At 37.8% G+C, this 25,582-nt stretch overlaps 1 protein-coding gene across 1 annotated transcript in view; it reads right to left on the bottom strand.

Annotated features, from left to right (window-relative positions):
- POLA1 (DNA polymerase alpha 1, catalytic subunit) overlaps positions 1–25,582 on the bottom strand; it is a 319,152-nt gene that overhangs the window by 184,831 nt on the left and 108,739 nt on the right. The window contains 6 exon segments of the mRNA XM_033195650.1: positions 1,100–1,231; positions 8,975–9,087; positions 9,090–9,106; positions 11,212–11,417; positions 13,222–13,314; positions 14,092–14,124. Of these exon segments, the coding sequence (XP_033051541.1) occupies positions 1,100–1,231; positions 8,975–9,087; positions 9,090–9,106; positions 11,212–11,417; positions 13,222–13,314; positions 14,092–14,124 (594 nt within the window).

Here is a 25,582-nt window from a genome sequence, read left to right as displayed (position 1 = left end):
TTCCTGCAGGAATCGGCTTTCTGTAACAGTTCTTAATCAAGGGTAACCCTAGGGGGGAGACAGAGTCAAGTGCTGATTCCTGTCCATGTACTTAAATCATTCGTTATGCACATCCACAGCATATAGCAGATATCAGCAGACTACTTTTAAATTTTCAAAAGACTCTGATTTAAAAACACATTGATTATGGTTTGACAAATTGGTATATCAATCATATTGCAATTAATTTTTAGGTTTATATAAAAAAATTTTTTTTACTGTAACAATGCAATGCAATTACAATTAGGATACAACTCATAAATTTTTTAAAAAGTTTTATTCAGATAAATTATACCTTATGGTAAGTAGTATACAGCATTGTAATTTGAAAGAATTTGGATAAATGCTATGACCCTGACTTATCTTTACAGAGAGAAGGGATGACACCTCTCCTTGTTAAAACTGTAGTTAAGGGCTTCGAAAATCAAAAAAACTGCTCTTCTCTCTTACTCTCTCCTCACCCATTATAGGCATGCTATTATCAAAAGAACTGGTAGTGGTTTAAAACTGTGTTCCAGAAGGCCTAGAAGTGCCTTGTGAAACGGAGAAGTAAGGCTAAGGAGGTGAGCCCTCTCCACTTGAAGGAAGGAAAAAAACAAAACTAGTTGAATTGTGTGGTTTCCTCATATGGTATGTTTGTAGGATCTTTCAACTTCTCCGTATAATCATGTCATTCTTTTTTTTTCACATAATTATTTGGACATTTGCTAGGAAAATGGCATTATTCTTTTATTATTCCACTAATATTTATAATGGGGAACTGCTGCAAAAGGAATGACAAATGAGGACTACTGCTGAACATATGGCAAAACTTACATTTGCATTAAAGTTAATTTAGGGTTAAAAGAGTAGCTACTGTTATAATCCTATCATAAATGTTTTATGAAAATCCTAATGACACATGCCACACCTCTAACTAATGTTTTTTAAACGCTATGAAACTAACCAGACTTTACAACATCAATTACTGGGGAGAATGCTAAATAAGACACTGTGGCAATCTGGATTTTACTTAGAGTTCTTAAGAGGTATCAGAGTCTTATGAATGTCAACAGTTTACCTGACAGATGACGTATGACACAGTATCTCCAGCTTTCACCTTTCCGCCTCCTTGAGAATTTATCCAGAGGGCAACATGTACATGAGGTAGGCTTTTTTTATCAGGGTAATCTTGGGGATCCTTTGTCAATGCCTAAAAGAGGGAACAAAAAGTTCTAAGCTTTAAAATAAAACCCTTCTCGCACAGATATACACTAAAAACATCTTTGCTAGAATCATATTAGCAACATAAACATAAAAAATGACAGAAGCTGTATGTAGAAAACATTGCTACAGAATCTTTAAACATCCCATCTTCAACACTCCTCTCTCCTTTGTTCAATAACTAACATAACCAGATGCAACACCAACAAAAAAGAAATATAAGTTCACAGGCCATGTTGCATGATACTTAGATATAAAAAGTTAAGACTATAAATTCAGTGTTATCCAAAAGCAAAGGCAACAAAAGCCAAAATTGAAAAATGGGATCTAATCAAACTAAAGAGCTTCTGCACAGCAAAAGAAACTACCATCAGAGCCAACAGACAACCTACAGAATGGGAGAAAACTTTTGCAATCTACTCATCTGACAAAGGGCTAATATCCAGAACCTACAAAGAACTCAAACAAATTTACAAGAAAAAAACAAACAACCTCATCAAAAAGTGGGCAAAGCATATGAACAGACACTTCTCAAAAGAAGACATTTATGCAGTCAACAGACACATGAAAAAATGCTCATCATCACTCGCCATCAGAGAAATGCAAATCAAAACCACAATGAGATACCATCTCACACCAGTTAGAATGGCAATCATTAAAAAGCCAGGAAACAACACGTGCTGGAGAGGATGTGGAGAAATAGGAACACTTTCACACTGTTGGTGGGACTGTAAACTAGTTCAACCATTGTGGAAAACAGTGTGGTGATTCCTCAAGGATCTAGAACTAGAAATACCATTTGACCCAGCCATCCCATTACTGGGTATATGCCCAAAGGATTATAAATCATGCTACTATAAAGACACATGCACACATATGTTTATTGCGGCACTATTCACAATAGCAAAGACTTGGAACCAACCCAAATGTCCATCAATGATAGACTGGATAAAGAAAATGTGGCACTTATACACCATGGAATACCATGCAGCCATAAAAAAGGACGAATTCATGTCCTTTGTAGGGACATGGATGCAGCTGGAAACCATCATTCTCAGCAAACTATTGCAAGAACAGAAAACGAAACACTGCATGTTCTCACTCATGGGTGGGAATTGAACAATGAGATCACTTGGACACAGGAAAGGGAACATCACACACCAGGGCCTGTTGTGGGGTGGGGGGAGGGGGGAGGGATAGCATTAGGAGATATACCTAATGTAAATGACGAGTTAATGGGTATAGCACAGCAACATGGCACATGTATACATATGTAACAAACCTGCAGGCTGTGCACATGTACCCTAGAACTTAAAGTATAACAAAAAATAAATAAATTAATTAATTTTAAAAAGGTCTTAAAAAAATAAATTCAGTGTTACATGCAGTCTTAATGTGTACAGAATTGTACACACTGAGTGTACTCACTGAGTTAACTGATCAGTTGGGACTGATGAATCACGGCTACTCTAAATAATGATTGTTTCTCAAAGGTTCCTCTGGCCTAAATAAATCCCAAAGGCACTAGAAATCACTGGATTTACTCATGCTGTTAATCAACCTCTACAGAGGTAGAATGAATTTTGTAACAGAAAGTAAGTACGAGAACAAGAACAATGTCAGCCTTGCTCACAACTGCATGCACAGTGTTCCTAACGATGCTTGATATACAGTAGCAGCCAAATATTTGCTGAATAAATTATTTCACCCCATCTGTAATAATTCTCAGAATAATTTGTTCAAGTATTATAAAGTACCACAGGACGAGTAAGACACAGTCATCTGCTATTAGTGGAAGACTCTCTACCCTCCACCTCCCCTCCAAAACAAAAAATAAGCTATATGTGCCATAAAGGAGATGTGAACAAAGTGCTATGGAGAGAACTTAGAAAGGTAAGAATGATTTCCACCTGAGAGCAGAAATCATGGAAGAAAAAACTTAAGCTGGCACTAGAAGGAAAAGTAAGATTTTAAGAAAAGGTAATGGGGGCAAGAATATTCCAGGCAGAGAAACAAAAAGGCAAAGGGTGAGAAAAAACGCACTCTATTAGACTGGAACTCAATATGCATAAAGAAAAGGAGGGGGATACCTAGTCCTGGAAGGGGTAGGTTTCAAAAGACAAGAGAAAGGATGAGGACCAGGGTACTGCTTGATGAGCTCATCTGTTCTCCAAGTGTGGACTACAGAGCCCTGGGAGTTCCTGATATTCTTTCAGGGGGTCCTGAGATCAAACTATTTTCATAACGACACTATCTGTACTGATGATACAGAAGCAATGGTGGGCAAAACTGCTGGTGCCTTATAAACATGAATCAGGACGGTACTACCAAACTGTACTAAGAGTCACTGTATTCTTCACCACCACGCATAGTTAAAAAAAAAAACAACACTTTCACTTAAGAATGTCCTTGACAAAGCAGTAAGAATTATTTTTAAAGCTCTCAATAGCAAAGACTTGGAACCAACCCAAATGCCCATCAATGATAGACTGGATAAAGAAAATGTGGCACATACACACTACGAAATACTATGCAGCCATAAAAAAGAGTGAGTTCATGTCCTTTGCAGGGACATGGATGAAGCTGGAAACCATCGTCCTTAGCAAACTAACACAGGAACAGAAAACGAAACACCACATGTTCTCACTTATAAGTGGGAGCTGAACAAAGAGAACACATGGATACAGGGAGGGGAACATCACATACTGGGGCCTGCTGGGGGGTAGGGAGAAAGGGGAGGGAGAGCATTAGGACAAATACCTAATCCACGCGGGGCTTAAAACCTAGATGACGGGTTGATAAGTGCAGCAAACCACCACAGCGCATGTGGACCTATGTAACAAACCTGCACGTTCAGCACACGTATCCCAGGATTTAAAGTAAAATAAAAAAGAAAAAGAAAAAAAACACCTCTCAACCCTTGAGTGCAAGTCTACTATTTTGTGTGATAAAACAGAAAGTACACACAAGGCACATCTGAAAAAAAAAAGATTGCTCAAGAGAAAGCATTTGTGCAACTGTTTGAGTTGCAAGCTAAACTAGCTGCCTTTTTCACAGAATATAATTTTTACTTGAAAGAATAATGGGCAAACTACGGTTATTCTGACCTGGGTATTTGGCAGACAATTTCTCAAAAAAGAAGTGAGCCTGCCACTTCAAGGCAAAAAAAAAAAAAAAAAAAAATTTTGACAGTATATATTGTCAATGATAAAATTCAAGCTTTCAAGTGCAAATTAGAATTTTAGAAAACTTTTCAACTTCTGTGAGCCAGAAAGCTTCCCAATGCTTAAAGACTTTTTGATATAAGTAGGAATATTTTAAAACGTAATTTTTGATATTGTACAATGAATGTGTCTATTTTGGAGGATCTGTATAATTCAGGGAACCAACATTTAACAAATGATCAACTCACGCCACATATGGGTAAAATATTCTTTCAAAGTACAACATAGACCAATAGATTTTAATATAAGAGAGCATTAAAAGTTCATTGATATGGCTTCAAATTTCACATTACAAAGAAAATACCATCTGTAGAGTTCTGGTGCAGGATCAAAGAAAAATACATTCAACTGTCAGAAAAAAACACTAAAATACTTCTCCTTTTTCGAACTACATTTTGGGTTAAACTGGATTTCTTCCAATACTTCATCCCAAACCACGTTTCACAACAGATTGTATGCAGAAGCAGAAATGAAAACCCAGATGTCATCTACTGAGCTAGACATTAAAGAGATGCGCAAAACTGTAAAATTTGCAAAATTTTCTTTGTTTTGAAATATATAGTTATTTTTCATAGAAAGAAATGCTATTTTTTGTAATTATATAATCAGTTTATTGCTATTTTTAATTAAATTAACAAATGTTTATAAATTTCTAACACACTAAATATCGAGATAAATCACATCAACAAGAGCTCTTGGGGTCTTCAATTATTTTAAGAGTATAAAGGTGTTCTAAGACCAAGAAATCTGAGAACTGATGTAGAATAAAGCAGGTCCTCAAACATGGCTGCACATGCCCAAGTTATGTAAACTTACTAAATTTCATACTCAGTGTAGCAGAGTACCTAGGAAACTCTCCCAAGTATTTCAATCTCCTCAAACCTGGAATATGTGAAGTTTTGATTGTCTTGGACAAGCAATACAGTATAGAATCTTAACTGATACAACAGTACTTAAGAAATCCATGATCTTCTTCAATGGATTATTCTTTAGTGCAATGTTAAGAAATTCTAAATTTCAGCTGACATACTTTCCAATTATTAGATGTAGGCTATATGGGGACTTTACAAGCTAGTTTTAGAAAGCTTCATTTAAAAAAAAAAAAAAAAAAAATGCTTCCTGGTGGTTAGGCTCAAGTTAGCCAGAGCTATAAAAATCAGCTGTGAAGTATTTTATGTTACTTTGTGAAATATATTTAAGCTAAGATTGCAGTAGTTCAGCAAAATCACACATGCTGTTTTTCGGTTGCTTTTGGCAACAAAGGCTAAAACCTCTAAAGGTAAATCCCATCACTTCATGCATGTCTCCACCCTAATTTAACCTGTCATTTTCAAGCCCTACCAGCAACACTTAAAAAAAAAAAAAAAATCTTCTCATGAGACCATCCACAACCAGTCACCCAGTCACATACATAGACTCTTCCATTCCACTCTCCTTTGGAGGCAGTAAAATGTACAAACTGAATTGCTCACAAGTTTTAAATAGTGCAAGTATTCAGACAAATGCTAAAGATTATCAGGATACATGACCTTTACATATGAAGAGCTTACTGTAAATAGATACAGAACTATAACTATAATAAAGATAGCCCTTTCATCAGAATTTACTGTACTTACATCAACACTGCAGAAATTCTTCTCTATTAAATAAAAGTTAAGAATAATGGGACAGTAAATACATTTTTCTTTTTCTTTGCTTTTTTTTTTGTGAGACGGAGTCTTGCTTTTTCACCCAGGCTGGAGTGAGGTGGCCCGATCTCAGCTCACTGCAATCTCTGTTTCCCAGGTTTAAGCGATTCTCCTGCCTCAGCCTCCTGAGTAGCTGGGATTACAGGCGCCTGCCACCTCGCCCGGCTAATTTTTGTATTTTTTAGTAAAGATGAGGTTTCACCATGTTGGTCAGGCTGATCTTGAACTCCTGATCTCATGATCCACCCGCCTTGGCCTCCCAAAGTGCTGGGATTACAGGCACAAGCCACCACACCCGGTCGACAGTAAATACTTTTAACAGACCATCAGCATTTTGAAAATACAGACCGTGCATTCTTTATTCAACTTTATATCCCAGAATCAGCACTGTATACATAAGAGGTACTCCATGTTTGTTGAATGGATGATTAAACAAGCAAATGAATTCTTTCAATGCTTACTGAACAACTACTATTTGCCAATGGCCATGCTAAGTGATATGGAGAATATAAAGACAGTAAGTCACAGTTTCAGTTCTGCCACAGAAAAATCTATTCACAGCCCCTATCACACTAGACGCTAAGTATTAACTATTATTGTTATTGGTAATAATAAAATGTCACTACAAGTTGATAATTATTGAAGCTGAGTGATGAATACATGAGGATTCATGATACCATGCTCTCTACTTTTACATAAGTCTAGAAATTTCTTTTTTTTTTTTTTTTGAGACGGAGTCTCGCTCTGTCGCCCGGACTGGAGTGCAGTGGCCAGATCTCAGCTCACTGCAAGCTCTGCCTCCTGGGTTCACGCCATTCTCCTGCCTCAGCCTCCCGAGTAGCTGGGACTACAGGCGCCAGCCACCTCGCCCGGCTAGTTTTTGTATTTTTAGTAGAGACGGGGTTTCAGCGTATTAGCCAGGATGGTCTCGATCTCCTGACCTCGTGATCCGCCCGTCTCGGCCTCCCAAAGTGCTGGGATTACAGGCTTGAGCCACCGCGCCCGGCCAAGAATTTCAATAATAACTTAAAAGAATGCAGACTATTCATCAGAACTCAGACACTGTCAGTATACCTATGACTCTAAGTTTCTTTTTGCACACTAGTAATATTGTGTCATCATTCATATGAGGGGATTACAGTGTGGACCCACTACCCTAAAGAAGATGTGCTCAGTGTTTTGCCAATTATGTAGTCATGCTGGGACTGACACTCCCAAACTCATCCCTGGAAGCCCTTGTGCTAGAAGCCCAAGTTTCTAGGAAGGTAGACAGGATCAGGGATACAATATGCAGAACTGATGCAAAAACTGACCAAAAGAAGACTTAAGTCATAACTCTTACTCATATAAATTTTTGAGAAAGAAAACAAAATCTAAAAGGAAACTGCTTTCTAGATGACACAACGATTCTATGCCAATATGTGTACACTTCATCACTTAAAGTGGAAAGCCAGTGCCAAGAAACATTGTCCCCTTCTAATGTATAAACAAATGTCTTCTTTCATGACATTAAGGATGCCATAGTCAAGGTACAGGAAACAACTTACCTAAGAATAAACATAAACTGTAAGAAAATATTCATCCCTTCTAGGAATCAAAGAAATGCAAATTCAATGCAACTGTGAAACACAGCCTCATATTCATTATGGTAGCAAAGTTTTATTTAAATATCATCACCACTACATGCAAAACTGTGGTGAAACTGGCATATTTTGCTATTATCAATTGGTATCATCCTTTTACAAAGCAATTTGGCAAAAGCCATACAGATATTCACATCTTTTGACTCAAATATTTTCCTTCAAGGAACCTAAAATAAAGTAATTCATCCAAATGCAAAAAGGTAAATAAACAAAGATGTTCAATAGAGTTATTTATAATAGAAAACATTTAATAATCAACAAATTTAAAGATGTATCAGTGAAACAGAAGATTAATACACTGATTAATTTGATTTTTAAGGTAATATAAAAATGTGGGAAAATGTTTGTTAAATGAAAATATATTTCTAAATAACATATTGTAATTGCTGCAATATAAAAATGTTTTCAACAGTACAGAAATGTACAAAAATGACAAGCATTACATTAGCACAGAGTATTATGAATAAGTCTTCATTCTAAAACTTCCATTTACTGTCAGCATTAGATTCTTTTTCATTAATTTTTTCTGTATGCACTTTGACAACGAAATCTACCACAAAATGGGTAGCATGGTATTTGCAAAACTAGCTTCTGAATATATAAGGGTACTAAAATGGGAAAAAATCTGTAACCTAACATTTTGTTATTACATAGCACTTTGGAAACCAAGATTCTGTTTTTCAAATTAGGTAAGAAAAATCATTCCCTATTTTCAACAACTAAAACTATCCCTAATAACTTTTGTCCCCAAAAGCCTTCTGATTACAGTACCTCTAAGGATCACCATCTGTGAAGCTAAACACACACATGAATGCACACGTGCACACAATAAGCTTACAGGCCTACACCCCAAACATCTATTACTTAGGGGAACTATGAAGAAAGTAGTGTTCTCCAGTCCCCAGTATGTAAACTGTATCACTCCATAGGACCTCTGGAAACAAGTCTTCCAAGAATTAAAGTAAGGACCAGAGAAAGAAGGTCTCTGTGGCAGACATGGCAGTACCTGTGGCTGGAAGAGGTATGCTAATACTCAATCTGTGAGATAGTTGTTAAGCAGCTTTCATCACCAGCTAGAATTTATTTCAATTGCAAGGATGAGGTGGTTCTTCAACTATCTGAAGGAGGGGAAAAACACATGACAGCAGCTGGGCTCAGCAATAAATGCTACATTTACCTTGTTAATTTCAAACTGGCTCACTGGGACACTGCCATTTAGCACATTTTCTCCAATTTCTATTAGCCTCTTCTGAATGTTTTCCACTATAGTGTCCCGGCTTTGATCAGAAGAATCTGGCCAATCACAAAGCTACAAAAAAAAAAAAAAAAAAAGACGGCAGTTGATTTTTTAGTATCATATTTTACTAGTAAGGAGAAGAAAGGAAGAGAAATGCCATTATATTAACATGTGGCCAAGAGCTACAGTAAGAGCTAATATGAGGGTTAATGTTGAAAAGGCAGTTACTATTTGTTTTTTAACACCAACTCTACCGAAAGTTTGTCAGCCTTATAATGTCAGGTTTGACCCTAAACATACAGATCATTTTTTATGTGGCAGCTAATATTTTACATAAAATGTGATGAAGAAAAGCATGTGTTCCATATTTTTATGCAATTACAAAATTCACAAGCAGTTATATTCTACTCATAAGTTAAAATTTTAGAAGACAAATATTTCACTTTCCTCACAAAGCACCAAGACATTATCTCTGATATCAAGATATCATCTCCACCTGAGACAACAACCATGAACTAGGTTGAGTAGAAATATGAAGCCCTTTACATAAATTTTTTTCAAAAAACAAAGATTTCAAACTTTTCTTTCTTCAACTTCATTTTGTTGCTCAGTGTTCTCCCTTATGCTATTCCTTAAAAACTTCATGTTATTCAACCAGACCCAAAGGAAAAAGAAAAAGGAAAGGAGTAAGAAAGTCAATATTTTATCCATTTCTGAGAAAATGCAGAGCGAGCATTTGACAGCTGCATTATAATTTGTCAGAAAAAGAACCCTGACAAAAACATTTGTATAGCTTTAATTACTAATACATTTCTAACTCAAGAGAAATTTACTTCTATTATGATGCGTCTTTTCTTAGAAAACACAAAGCTGAAGAGAACACTCTAATCCACAGTCTATACAAAGTACTTTCATCTTTGGGTACATTTGGGGGCAATGAAGCATTTCAAATATTTTTACATTTGGTAAAAGGCTCACAGTGACCTATACTCAGATGGTCAACTTTGCCTAATGAAGAGTAGTTTTGCAGAACCAATAACTGCTCAATCTCCCAACTTGACAGCAAGACGAAGACTAGAAAGCAAGTTTTTAAATGCCAACATTCAGAATATTAAAATCGATGTGAAATTTAGCTTTAAAGAAAAAAGTTCTACTTTCGGAATTGGTCAAGGTCACAAATTAAGATGGTACATGAAGCACCTAAAAATTCTTTTTTTTTTTTTTTTTTTTTTTGACGGAGTCTCGCTTCTTCGCCCAGGCTGGAGTGCAATGGCGCAATCTCGGCTCACTGCAACCTCCACCTCCAAGGTTCAAGAGATTCTCCTGCCTCAGCCTCCCCAGTAGCTGGGATTAGAGGTATGCGCCACCACGCCCGGCTAATATTTGTATTTTTAGTAGAGACGGGGTTTCCCCATGTTGGCCAGGCTGGTCTCCAACTCCTGACCTCAAGTCATCTGCCCAACTCAGCCTCCCAAAGTGCTGGGATTACGGGCCTGAGCCACTGTGCCTGGCCTAAAAATTCATTTTGAAATGGGTGCTTTATACATTACTATGACCCTTAAAAAAGCAGGTCTTATTATCACATTCTTCAGTCTCAGGTGCAAAGCTAGGAGGTCAATCATGATATTTACTAATTCTGAGGTACACACAGGATTTGAGAAGTAGCCCTTAAATTAACTTGGTATTAGTAAGAATCTTTTATACACAAATCATACGGGTGGGAACAAAGTCTCACTCCATGGCCCATTTTGAATCCCAGAACATTTTAAGCCATAAAATGGGAAAATCTTATCAATTATGTTCCTAAAGAGACTCTAGGAAGATTCAGGAGCACAAAACAAGGCACTTTCTAATAGTAACAATAAAGCAAAACAAACCAACATCAACAAAACCAACTCTACAAGGATCTGAAGTGTGAAGGTTTACCCTTACCATGAGTTAAAAACTCATGAGATGTATCTTACAGCAAGCATTTCTTTCTGAGCAAATTTGGCTTTTTCCAAGTTTTAATCTACCTATAAAATTCCATTCCAAATAAGAATTATTAATAAGAATGAATAATAAAAATAACAAAGAAGTGTTCTTGCGCTTGGCAGATTCATAAGCATTCTCTACATCATTCACACCTGAATTTTTAAAAGACAAACAAGAAAAGCAAAACTGAAAGCTGAACTCACTTTCCAGTGTCTTTAGCAAGATCACACCAATCTCTTCTAACTATATCTAATCCTTTGAGCTCCTGCTTGGTGACATAATTCCCGTCTGACGTTGGCTCAACAACCAGAGCAGCGTATTTCTTTTTTTTCAGCAGTAGCAGAGACTTGAAAACCCCATCAATGTCTATTTCAAGCAGTTTGTACAACTTATTCACTTCACTTTTTACCTGTGAAAATTTCAAATATTAATATTAGCTTCTCAAACATCTAACAGGGAGAAGATAAACATGTTACAGATTCCCAAGAGTTAATCTAAACAGAACTTGAAGTCATACAATATTGGAATTTTACTTGGCTTGTATGTAACATGATATTACATAGGGTATAGAGCAAAGACACTGAAAACTGCAGGGACAAAAATAGATTAAAAAAAAAAGAGAGAGAGACAATAATAGATCATCCCATGCAACCAAAGGACAGGACTGGCTAGATCAGCCCCAGGTAATATATGAAAATTATCAGTCTTTGTTGAATACACATGTACAGTACTTGCCTCCAAACTATTCAGTTAGTTAGTGAACAGGTAGTCCAACAAGTAAATACGTGGCCAGAAACAAAGAATCAAACTTTGACTATTAAAATAATGTTTAAGATCTCCCTTAACACCTTGACTATAAGCAAACAACTACATGCTGAACAAACAAATAAAGAATCCTCTGCTCTTTCTGACAGGGTCAAGGCACAGAACATCGCCTCCAGGGAAAATATTCAACTTTTGAAGGCCCAGTATGAGTACAATGTGCCAGGCTTGCTGTCAAGTGAAGATTACCATTCAAATTCCACATATTCCAGGAGGGAAAGATAGGAAGTTGTCCGTTTGTAAGATGGTATCTTAGTTTTAGTTCATTGGGACAATATCTTAACATAGCAAGTGTTTCTAGAACACTGTGAATTGCGATTGCAAATTGCTATTAAGAGGCTACAAATGATTATTTTAAAATGTCTCCTCCCTTGTCTTTTCAAATATATTTTAAGTAATCCTGTAAAAATTACAGTTGTGAGTGTATATGTATGTAGGTATCTATGTATAAAATGCACCTGAATCCTACCAGACACACGAATCACACAATGTAAGTACCAATGTGAACACATCTTAAACATATAACACTTAGACTGTTTTCAAAGGAAAAATGGATTTACCATTTAAAGAAAAAAATAAATACCTTTGAATTTCACCCTTGAAACAAACAGCTGGAATAGAAATTAAAAACAAGAGGGGGCCGGATGCCGTGGCTCATGCCTATAATCCCAGCACTTGGGAGTCCAAGGCAGGTGGATCACAAGGTCAGGAGATCGAGACCATCCTGGCCAACATGGTGAAACCCCGTCTCTACTAAAAACACAAAAATTAGGGGGGCGTGATGGTGCATGCCTGTAATCCCAGCTACTCAGGAGGCTGAGGCAGTAGAATTGCTTGAACCAGGGAGTCGGAGGTTGTAATGAGCCAAGATCACGCCACTGTACTCTAGCCTGACCACAGAGTGAGATTATGTCTCAAAAAAACCAACCAACAAACAAAAACACAAGAGGATTGGGCATGGAAGCTCATGCCTGTAATCCTAGAACTTTGGGAGGCCAAGCAGGGAGGATCGCTTGAACCCAGGAGTTCAAAACCAGCCTGGGCAAAAAAAAATCTCTACAAAAAAAAATCTTTTTTAATTAGCTGGGCATGGTGGCGAGTGCCTGTGGTCCCAGCTACTCAGGAGGCTGAGGCGGGAGGATCACTTCAGCCCAGGAGGTCAAGGCTTCAGTGAGCCCTGATCGCACCACTGCACTCAAGCCTGGGTGACAGAGTGAGACTCTGTCTCAGAAAAAAATAATAAAGAAAGAAAAATAGAAGAACTGAGAGGTACCAAGTTTATTATTTTCAGAAGCACACACATTCATATATACATGAATTTATAGTGTTCCATGTAAAAAACAGAATTCACAAAAATAAGTAAAGCAGATAATTTCATAAAATTATCTCACCTTGTTTCCCAACTTAAATACTTCTTCCAGATTGGTGCTATTGGTGTTTATCATAATTGAATCTGTATCTCCATAAATAACTTCAAGATTCATCTAATGAAAAGCAAAAATTGTAAAAATTAACAAAACACAGTGACCATTACACACAATGAAACTAAAGATTTTCCATACTACAGAAATTACAGGCTCCACAGACTTTTCAAAAGTTTATGTTAATTATTATTTATATTGTCAGGGTATACAATTGAAGATTAAGCCCCTATAAACCAGAAAGGCAAGTACCCCGACATCAAGAAAATCTCTCAAATTTTCTTAAAACAGAGAGTGGAGTGGAAGGGGAATTGTGTCTAGTTTCAACAGAAACAAAATATCAAATTAAATAATGAGAAAAAAGAGAATAAAAGACTAGGAAATGGGGTCTATATTTATCCACTGTACCACATGCTTAGTGGTCATGGCAATTTAAGAAGCAGAAACATAATGGATTCTATAAATTCAAGGGCACAAATCCATATTAAATTCTTAATACAGTTGCAAACAGTATTTAGTAGAATATGAAGAGTGCCAAAAAAAATCAATCATAACAAACAACACTAGAGCACATACAGTATAAAGGCCTGGAAATAAACTCTAATTAGCACTGTTACTAATTTGCTTGAAACACTCACATATAGGCTTCAAGCAGGGGCTAGATCATATCAGTGTTGGTAAAAGAAAAAAGCTGTAATACTTTAGGAGGGATTATAAATGTAAACTAGGCAACCTAAGAAGCAATTTCCAGTCTGTTTGGGTTACAGTTTTCCTTGAATACAAAAACATTACCAGTTACGATATTTAAGAGTTTTATACAATGAAAACGCTCAACATTACCTTTTGTACCATCTCTTTCGTATGCATCAAAATCTAAATGAAACAAAAGTCAAGATTAATATATTACACAATTATAAAGACATAAATAGAAGCACATAGAGATAGGTAGCTCTCAATGATTTGCCATTTCCATGTATTTCTAAAGCTCTTGGAGGTTTTCTAACGACAGCCCTTAAAATAACAGTAACATCAATGTAATCTAAAAATAAGTTTGCCTCTATGCTGATTCTGAGCCAGAGATATGCATGCATATACATAGGTATATATCTTTAATAAACACACAATAAAGTATCTCTATAACATGGCAAAAAAGCAAACTATTCTCATTACTAATACTTAAATAGAACTGCATGCCTTAAAAAAGCTTAACAAAGCATTTCAAATCTGGCAATTCTTACTCATGGTATTCAGGATCTTAAAAAGTTAAAAAAAAAAAAAGCACACTACACTTAAAATTCTTCTCTAGACTAAATTCATTGAAGAAAGAGAGTAGATAGATTTTCACTATACTGCCTGGAGCTACCACAGTAGCCAGTAAAAAGGCGGGGCTCAAGAAACATTCAGTGAACGAAGACCAACAAGGATAACAGCTGTTGATGGGTCTGTCCCCAGGCCCATATAGCTACAGATCAGAGATATTTAGGCTACAATATGGATAGAAATAAAAACTGATATAAATTATTTTGAGCCAGATCAGAAGTAACACATATTTTAACAGCCTCTTAAAAAATAGTAATATGACATAATTAGGACTCAGAGAGAAAGTGTGTGTGTGTGGGGGGTGTGTTTGTGGGGGAGTGTGTGTGTTTAAAATACATGTGGTAGATGCTGTGCAAGGAACACCTTGTGCATTTTCTCATTTCATTCCCCTAGATCTCCAAGGGGTAGCTACTATTAATAACCTCATTTGTTAGATGCCAAAAGACCAAGAGAAATTAGTGTCCTAGTAATGACAAAACAAGGATATGAACCCAAGCATTCTGACTCGAGTATGGGGCCTTAGTCACTCCATGCTATTGCCTCTCTGCTATCACCCATCTTTCAAAGCATCAGTCTAAAGCTGAGGTCACTTTTCCAATAGACCAAATAAAGGTTTATTTCATTCATATTTATTTCTCCTACTTCAATAGTCCTTCTTGTCAACTAAGCTCGTTTCATGGTGTCACATCTTTCTTGTCTTCCCTATTACAGAGCTTTGTAAATCCTGTCTTTAGAGTATCTTTTATATCTATCCATTACTTTCCATTTTTTATTGCCCTCTGCCCTTTATTACTATCTCCCACTTTTGTTCAGATGTTCACTGTATTAATATTATGTTCTTAGACAAGGAAGCCCTTTCTCCTGCCCTGGGGGTGGTAAATGGTGAGTTCTGATTAGGGTAAGCCAGTGGTTTTAATACCGACTGTACAGTGGAATCACCTGGGGATCTTAAAGAACCAAAAAACAAAAAACACAATACCTGGCCCCGACAGTATTCTTACATTGCAAGCTGGCTTAAGGACCACTGGACTAAGATAATCATGGCAATTCCATTCTGGAAACAGCGATCAGTTTAGGCGTGTGCATGTGAACAGAATCCTGGCCAATTAAACTTAAGGAGAATTCCTGTAGGATGCTTCTGTGAAAGGTTTTCCTTCCTGATTTGAGAGGGCAGGCGGCGGGGGACTACCTTTTTAGACTAAGGGCTGCTTGGAGCAGTGGCAACCATCACTGTGGCTATGAAGGGCCATTCCTAGGTGCAAGCTAACATGCTGAGCAGCAGGGCCGGCTGCAAGGTGGAAAGCGTCTGACTCCATGGAAATGAGGTTGTCACTGAAGATGAACCAATTCGCATCTCCATTGGCATTAGGTCTCATCAACTCACCCTGAATATCATTACCAATCTCCTAAATGTTTTCAATGCCTCTCCGATGCCTACAAGGTCAACACCAAATTCTGCAACTGCACCTAAACCACTGTTCCACTTGTATGGCCTGTTATTCTTTTACACAGATCCTCTTGCTGGACAGAATAAATCTCCCAGTCTTCCAACAGTTAACTGTGTACAGACTCATCTTTTCATGCCTTCACTCATGCAGTGTGTCTCCTTCCTGGAATTCCTTCCCCAGTCCTTTTCCTGTCATTGAATTTTACAACCCTCGGCTCAAATCCTTGCATGAGCGGACTGGCCCAGCCCATACCTGTCTCTCTCCTCTCATCTGTGTTTGCATTATTCTACTAGTACTTGAATGATGCTTTATGTTATTAGCTCCCACCTAGCCACCCCAAATTAGACTACAAGCTCCTGGAGGTCAGACCACGTGTTGGTGGCCGAGTGCAGACTTCGCTATAACAGGCACTCAAAAAACTGTTTGCCAGGTGACTAATAGGTCCTGTAGTAATCCCAATTACTTTTCCACTAGACACTAAAATTCAGCTAACATAAAAAACACTCTCCCCAACTTCACCTTCATTTTTTAACATTTACATTGCAGGGAAAGGCATTGTGGGAGAATACTTGACAATTCCTTTAGGGAAAGGGCAATAATGAGATCAACCCAAGGCAAATTAATCATAGTGAGGACAGAACTACTCATCAAGAGTCCTCTTTACCCTCTGCCTCTCACAGTTTGCTAGACTTAGCTTTCCTCATCACAATGGACAACACCATAACATAACTGTTACCTCAATAAAATACCTGAGGAGCAGATTGTCAACCTTCTACTACAACTCCACATATTCAATAACCAATTTCTTCTACTCTTGTTTCACAACATGAACCAAATCTACTACATCATCCCTGAGTGTACCTTCAATGTGAACTGGCAGCCTTCACCTTTCAGATCCATCATCCACCCCTACTCCATCCTGTCACCAACTCACAACCATTGCCATGCATAACCTGAGGACTACTACCAAAACGATTTTCTTTGGTGGCAGAAACCTTTTGGAGGATGTCTTTTTTTGCAGAAATGGTAAACTATAGATTATGCCGCAACTGCTTTTTTCACCTAGCACTTATCCTAGAGGTTATTTCAAATCCACACATAAAGAGCTGCCTTATTATTTTTTAATGACTACATAGTACCCCATTGTATAAATAGAACATAATTTATTTAACTAGTGTTATATTAATGAACATACAAGTTGTTTCTACTCTTTATCGTTACAACCATACTTCAACAAATAATCCCTATACATGTGTAATATACAAATCTGCCAGTAACAAGACAAGTGGACGTGCTGGGTCAAAGGTTGTTATGTTTCGAAGTTTTAAAAATAAATATAACCCAATAGCTCTCTACAGAGGTTGTACTGATTTCTGTGGATCTTACCATCTTTTCAGTGGGCCTCACAAGTAGCTGATGACAATGTTCTGTCTCAGGTTCAAGGTCCTCACCACAGTTTGTCAACTCTTCAGCCCATTCTATACAAGACAACCCACAACCAGTCTGACCCCTAACCTGTCATGTTTTTTCACTAAGCAGTTCTAGATGGTGGGCATCACAGTGCCCTCTCTAGTCTAATGCTTATCCAAGTGCTAATGAGCAGAAACACTCGAAAGCTGCCCTCAAGTCCAGCCCTCAACTCAAACTGCTCACTGGGGAGGGCTCAGCTGTTAGATACCCAGGGAGCTACCAAATTCTTACTATCTACTGGAGGCCTGGTACATGGGAGCTGTTAATAAACATTTATAGAATGCTAAGTGAATAATCCTAAGGGGTACACAGTATTATAAATCCCAACTGACAGATGAGGAAAAGCAGGCTCTGAGATTTTGCCCAAGAGCTTGATCTAGAAGCTGGACTTTGTTTCATTTTCTTTTCATTATGTCCCACTACCTTCTAAAATAAAATAAAATAAAGCCTCATACCACATAAATGTTCTAGAAGCCAACAATCAAGAACTTATACATTACAGGTATTTTCCCCATTGAAGAAACACATTTTAAAAAATAGCCACAAGTACCCAGAAAGGTCTACTAGACACAAGGTACCATGATTACAAGATGACCATTCATAAGTTCACTTTGAAGTGACAAGTGTAATATTAAAGCTGCCCATTCTGACAGAAAAATCACTTTATAAGTGCTAACGGCTAGAAAACAGGGCTATAAAGGCTTGCTAAATTCATTAATAAGGCAGTCTGCAGTTATCTGATTTCACAGCAACACCTGCATATTTATCTACTCATTACCAATTGGATGATGGAATTTTTTCAAGCACATTTCAAAAATCTGCCAAATTCAAGTGTAAAAAAATAAACTTTGTGGTTAATTTTTCCCTTAACAAAGTACAGCTGTTGAGAATAATTGTTCAAGATCTTACCCTGTAATGTCAACTGCAGCAGAACAAAGAGTATTTAATTAGCAAATCTATCCAGTAATTCAACACCTATTATATAAAATGCCTTCGTGATTTTATTCAGGATAATTTGCTAAGAGGGTTATTACTGACATTCAGATGGAATTTAAAATTCCTACGCAAGTCGAGTCATAATAGCAGTAATGATCTCCCCAATCAGGAGACTCGGTGTCACACAAGGCTCTCTTGCAATGCAGCAGCCGATTTCCTGACTTCTTAATTCCTGGGCTCAGCTCAGTGAGAGCCCTTCATGCCGATATTTCAGTCAGCAATACATCTTTAATGGGACTCTATTAAAATAACTAGAACAAAAATGACTTTTTTTTGGTTAAAAAGAATGACAGCACTGCCATCATATCAATCATTGCAGGCTTTGCAGAACAGTGCCGTTAGGGGAAAAGAGGAGGGGGAAACAGGAAAGGGGTGGAGGTGGGGAGAGCAATAATTAAAATAATACGAAAAGGAATTTTAACCCCAGTCTGAGCTTCTGAAGGCTGGAAAAGGGTAGTGGAAACCAGAAAGGAAATTTAGATGTGTATCAAAAATTGTTTTCTAAAGAAAATAATTTGTTCATGAATACACCCACGATATGGTTTACTAAGCAGAAAGATGTTTTTTTGTGTGCCAAGGTTAACAACAGCAGCAACCTAAGACCAACTACTACCAAGATGTGTATTTGTAGGCTCTCCTAATAAGTTCAGGATAACACCTGAGTCTTTGTATTTTGTTAAAATAGAATACTGTTGTTTTGCAAAGCATCCAAAGGTTATGAAATGTTTTTAGATGCTATTACAGACTAAAAGAGTACTTATTAATACTAAACAATAGAGAGAAAACACCAGCTTTCCACAGCTTAAAAAAAAAGTTTCAAGGTCCTACTCCAAAAACATGTCTACTATAGTATTACATATTAACGAGAAACCCACTTGGGTGTGTGATGCAGATATTAAACACAAAGGATATCCTACAAGTTAAGAAAATGTTGAGAAAGGTGAAATTCTAAACAAATAATGCACAAACAGAATGACAACTGAAATCTCAATGGCTTTAGGATTCTTCCATTATCGATTATATAAAATTAGAAATAAACTGGAAATTAAACAATACATTAGCATAACAGGGGTAGTAAAATAAATGGTTTTGAAGGCTAGGGAAGAGAAAGGCAGATGAAATATTAATATAAATATTATGATATTTGATAATCCAACCATTACCTAAGCGTTCCACATTCCAAATTTCAGCAACTGCCAAGCAGGACTGAGTGCTACTCAGTTCTCCCACCTGGTGAACAATTTATTTCATCCTTAGTCTATTAGATTGTCTTTTTCCTATTCTCTGTTATTCTTAGATTTGTGTCTTCTCTAAAAATGCTCAAGAAACATGGGCTATGGATTTAATAAGCATCGTACTTTCTGTCTTCACTAAACACTTTTGTGATACTGGGCTACTTACTGCCTTTAAACCTTAGTTTTACTTTCTCTAAAATTGGGGTGATATTCCCACCTTGCTCCCTGAGCTAGGTAAGAATAAAAAGAACCATATGTTTAAAAAGTGCTTTGCAAAGATAAAATGTTATACAAATATTCATGGTTTTTTTTTTGTTTGTTTGTTTTTTAAAGTCTAGGGTCTGGAATCAGAGCACTTGTTTAAACTGCCAATTATCAGCTAAGTGATTTGGGACCAAGCTGGTTTCCCTTTCTAGGTCTCAACATCCTCATTTATAAAATGAAGAGGTTGAGATTCCTTGCAGATCTAAAAATCTAGAATCCAACTTTGACATGTAGAAACGTCTCTTCATTATATTTGGTTGGTTTGTCTTTCAACCACATTTACTTCTTCAATATTAGGAAAAATTAGGCACTAGTGTATCTAACAAGGATAACTAGCATTGTGAGGATATATTTCCATATTCGGGTTGTTTTTGAGGGCTATGTGGTTGTAAAATAACTAGAAACATGTAAGTTCTCACAAGTTGTCTGGATACATCTTTATGCACTTAATGTGAGTGGGTACATTTAAAATACATAATAACATTCAACACCTGTTGAGATTTCTTTTCCACACTTAGGGAGTATATATACACATATACACATATATCAAGATTTCTCAACTTCGGTACTGTTAACATTTTAGGCTGAATAATTATTTATTATAAGGAGCTATCCTGTGTCTACTGTGGGATGTTTAGCAACATCCCTAGCCCCTACCCACTAGATTTCATCAGTAGTATGAGTGCACACATATGCCTGTGTGCTCTTCTTCTCTCCAGCTGTGAAAACTAAAATTGTGTCCAGATATTGCCGAACACTTCCTAGGAGGAGCAAAACTGTACCGGTTGAGAATCAGTGATACACACCGATGACAGCGTTTTCTCTCTCCAGGCACACATTCAATTGTTGGTCTCATAAGCATTCATTATAAATCCCACCCATCTCCTCCAAACCCTTAACCAGCTCCAAAGATGATAATTGGCCCCTCCAGAAACCTTCAACCAGAACAAAGGACTGATTTCCTTTCTATCTTTTTTTTTTTTGAGATGGAGTCTCGCTCTGTCGCCCAGGCTGGGAGTGCAGTGGCACGATCTCGGCTCACTGCAACCTCTACTTTCCAGGTTCAAGCAATTCTCCTGCCTCAGCCTCCCGAGTAGCTGGTATTACAGACGGGTGCCACCATGCCCAGCTAGTTTTCATATTTTTAGTAGAGACGGGGTTTCACCATGTTGGCCAGGCTGGCCTGGAACTCCCGACCTCAGGTGAGTCACCCTCCTCGGCTTCCCAAAGTGCTGGGATTACAGGCGTGAGTCATCGCGCCCGGCCCCAAATGGTTTCCTTTCTAATCCAATGAGCCCACATATGTTACACTAACTATACTGCATCTTTCCAATGTGGCACCTTTTCTGCATTCCCATGTCCTTCCTTCAGACACCCATCACTCACTTGGCCTACCTGTCTCTAGCATCACTACCTCCCAAGCCAATCTTCACACTTTGCCAGTGTTCTTTCTATAATAAAATGTACTCCTTGAAATAAAATTCAAACCCCTGAGCCTGTCCTTGAGACTCACCTAGTTGAGGCCTATCTCATCTTCTAACACTTCCTACATGCACCTTCAATCCAGCCCTCCCAAAATATTTTAGGTTCATTAAACATGCTGTGCTTTTTTTCTTGCTTCTGTGTTTTTACATGCTGTTTCCCCAAGTGGTTAAAAATGTGAGTTGAGAAGTTAGGCTGTGTGATGATTAATCTTATGTGTCAACTTGGCTAAGTCATGGTACCCAGATATTTGGTCAAACACCAGTCTAGATGTCACTGTAAAGGTATTTTTTAAAAATGAGATTAACATTTAAATCAGTTGACTCTGAGTACAGCAGTATATCCACCACAGTGTGAGTGGGCCCCATCCAATCAGTTGACGGCCCTAAAAGAAAAAGACTGAGGTCCCTCAAGGGAGAAGGAATTCTGCTGCAGACTGCTTTTGAACTGTAGGTGAAACATCAACTCTTCCCTGGGCTGCCAGCCTGCCCTACAGATTTCAGACTTGACAGCCTCCACAATAAATGTCACACACACACACACACACACACACCACCTCTCCTATTGGCTCTGTTTCTCTGGAGAACCCTAATATAGGCTCCCTGGGTTCAAAGCCTAACAGCACTGCTAATAAGCTGTGCAATGACCTCTGGCAAACAATACAACCTCTCTAACCTTCCAATTCCTCAACTGTAAAATGGAGATAGCAACTGAAGCATCCTAATAGGGCTGCTGTGAGCATTAAATTTAACAATGTATGTACTTTGTTTTGTACGATCTCTGGGACCTAAGAGCTCAATAAATGTTAGGGGTTATTATTACCTAACACCTACTTATTTCACAAGGAACTAATACCGTCAGAAAAGCCTTCTCGAGACTCCCCAACCCAATGATATTAACGAGTATGCTAGTCCTATGTATCCCCCAAAGTACCCTGTGCATACCACAACACACCACTCTATTAAAAAAGGTAAGATTAAGAGACCATAAGCAAATTATAGGCAGAGATCATATCATGGGCATTAAACCTAACAGAATGCCTGGCACAACGTAATAATTCAATAAATATTTATTTTTTAGGCTCGAGTAAAAGGAGGAAAACGCCTAGTGGTCCAGCTTGAGAAGAGCAAAGCCATTATCGATCAGTAAGTGCATCTCTACAACAACAGGACCCTAAAGTTGGTTACAAAAAACTTCAATGAAGCCCACACACAGTACACATTTAAATGCCCGCTCTTTCCATGCAAAAAATGAAGAGTGAATCAGTTGTTTTTTTTTTTTTTTTGAGACGGAGTCTGGCTCTGTCACCCAGGCTGGAGTGCTGTGGCCGGATCTCAGCTCACTGCAAGCTCCGCCTCCCGGGTTCACGCCATTCTCCTGCCTCAGCCTCCCGGGTAGCTGGGACTACAGGCGCCGCCACGTTGCCCGGCTAGTTTTTTGTAGTTTTTAGTAGAGACGGGGTTTCACCGTGTTAGCTAGGATGGTCTCGATCTCCTGACCTCGTGATCCGCCCGTCTCGGCCTCCCAAAGTGCTGGGATTACAGGCTTGAGCCACCGCGCCCGGCCTAGAGTGAATCAGTTTTGATCCCACCTTCAAACACAATGCATGTTATATAAACAAATATTCACTCAAGAGAAACGAATTTCTATTCAAATGACAAAGGCCCATTAATTATAAACTTGACTATAAGTGTACTTCTCCCATACAACTACAGTTTCCAGATAAACTGATTTTGTTTTAAATCCTTAATTTACAACCTAGACCTTCTGGTAGCTCATATGTGAAGAATATAAAACACACTGAATAAACAACAATTTCTGAAAGGTTTCTCCTCCCAAAAAGACAAATTTAATACTATTTATGAGTATCTCTCCATTATTGCCCTACAATATGACAGGGCTATTATTTTGATACCAAAACTTAAAATACCACAAACTATGCTTTTGAATGTGTGAAAGGAAAAGTGAATTTCTTCCCTGTCTTATAACATGTTTTATAATTTCTTGTCCCCAGCATGATTATTTATTCATCCTGTGGATTCTTAAAAACCTACTTTACATGCTGACCTTTAAGAACTCAGTTTTCACCTTTAAAGAAACCTTCCTTTCACAATATTCTTATTCTCCATTCCTCTTCCAGTCTAGAAGCTCACGTCCTATATGTTTCACTTGAATTTACAAGTATTCCTGCCATTCTTGGGGTTATTATCTGACACAGGACAGTGGACAGCTTGTAAAGCTGGCCTTAAAGCACACTTGAACCAAATCTACTCACTGACACAAGAGCTCAATATGAGCCTACATAATCTTAAATATTATATCCCTAGTTAACAAAAAACAAAAAACCTAAGATACTAAAATTAAAACTGGAGCAGTAGGTATTAACCTAAGGTCAAGAAATCTGAAAATCCCCTGAAATTGTCAGCAAAGATTTGAATGTCTGCTTACGTGCATTTGTCTAGAAAGAAGATCCACATATAACCAAACCTGAAATTCTGATTTGTTTAATCATAAGTACCACTGAGGATGCTCCAACTCGCCGTAAGAATAGAACTTTCAGATTTCTTAACATTCACAATTTTCATTAAGACTAGAAACACACTCACCCAAAGGTCCTTGCCCCTTGCTTTTGAGGTGGGTGTTTTCAACCCCTACCTACAGTTTATTTCGCTCACAGAAACATGTACATGTGAAAAGGCTCAGAGATTTGGCTCCCTGATTGACTCCTCATATAACTCATCCAGGGGGGCTAATTAAGACATGGCCAAACTATGTCCATGCTTTAGTGAATATCAGCGCTCAAGCAAGTTTCACATAACCTGATTAAAATTGACTCAAAGTGTCTTACTTCAGTAATCACTTAGACAGAATGAATTTTACATTAGTGGGATCAAGCATGCACCAGGCCTCAGTGGAAATGAAAAGGGCTTATAGTAATAGGATTTATAAACCCATCCATTAGGTTAATGGCTAAATGATTTACATGTAACTTTCTCCCCCATCCCGCCTTCCCTCACCCTTTAACTCAGTAAAAACTATGCTTGGCATTTTCCACTGCAGTGCCACACACAAAGGAAATAGCCTTTCTATTTTGGGACATTCTAATTTCTAATAATGGCTTGGGTAGCTACCATTAACTCTTTCAAAGCACAAATAATTGACTAATAAAATTAAGTATTCTATAAGGCCTAAAAGTGCTTAATTGATCATAATTGTCTATTTGAGAAGAAGGCGTCAGGCTGGCTATGCTCAGATAATGAAGTTGGGCAATTCTGAAGCACTGCAATCAGTGTAATACTTACAGCTAAAAAGGACATTAGCATTTTCTAGAATCTGTAACATTTTCTTATAACTGAGGTCATGGGAAAATCTGACCAGAAAACTTTGAGCTCCCAGCTCCCACAAATGGCAGATTTAACAACTTGTCCCTTGTCATTACTAAGCTCCTGGTCTGAAGCTCAATTCTGGAAGAGCACACAGCTGGTAGTCTGGAGAACCTGAAGTTGGACAGTGACCAAGGTGGTGCTGTCACCATTTTGACAGCATTTTGATTTCTAGAAAGCTCCTTTTTAGGATCAGTATGTGACAAAATAGTCATTGGAGTGTCCATAATTACTCTCTTCTTCAAATGAAGTGAGATGAGGGAGAACGTTTTAAGCCCTGCACCTCAGAGGGTAATTCCCTTGCTCAGTACCAGAGCTAAATACTAAATTATGCTCTATCATGACCACACTTTCTAGATGGCCTCTTAAAGCAACTCTTTATTTTTTACAAAGTGGCATCCCTTGCCCACCTCCATTCTACTATAAGTTCAACAAACAGATTCTATGAGCTAGCTATGATTAAAACACAGAGGGTTCCCACTTTATTTTTTTATTTTTATTTTTTATTATTATACTTTAAGTTCTAGGGTACATGTGCACAGCGTGCAGGTTTGTTAACATATGTATACATGTGCCATGCTGGTGTGCTGCACCCGTTAACTCGTCATTTACATTAGGTGTATCTCCTAATGTTATCCCTCCCCTCTCCCTCATCCCATGACAGGCCCCAGTGTGTGATGTTCCCCACCCTGTGTCCAGGTGTTCTCATTGTTCAATTTCCACCTATGAGTGA

The sequence above is a fragment of the Trachypithecus francoisi genome, unplaced genomic scaffold (assembly GCF_009764315.1).
Source record: "Trachypithecus francoisi isolate TF-2019V2 unplaced genomic scaffold, Tfra_2.0 Contig01603, whole genome shotgun sequence".
NCBI lineage: Eukaryota > Metazoa > Chordata > Mammalia > Primates > Cercopithecidae > Trachypithecus > Trachypithecus francoisi.
This window is presented reverse-complemented; position numbering and strand designations above follow the sequence as displayed.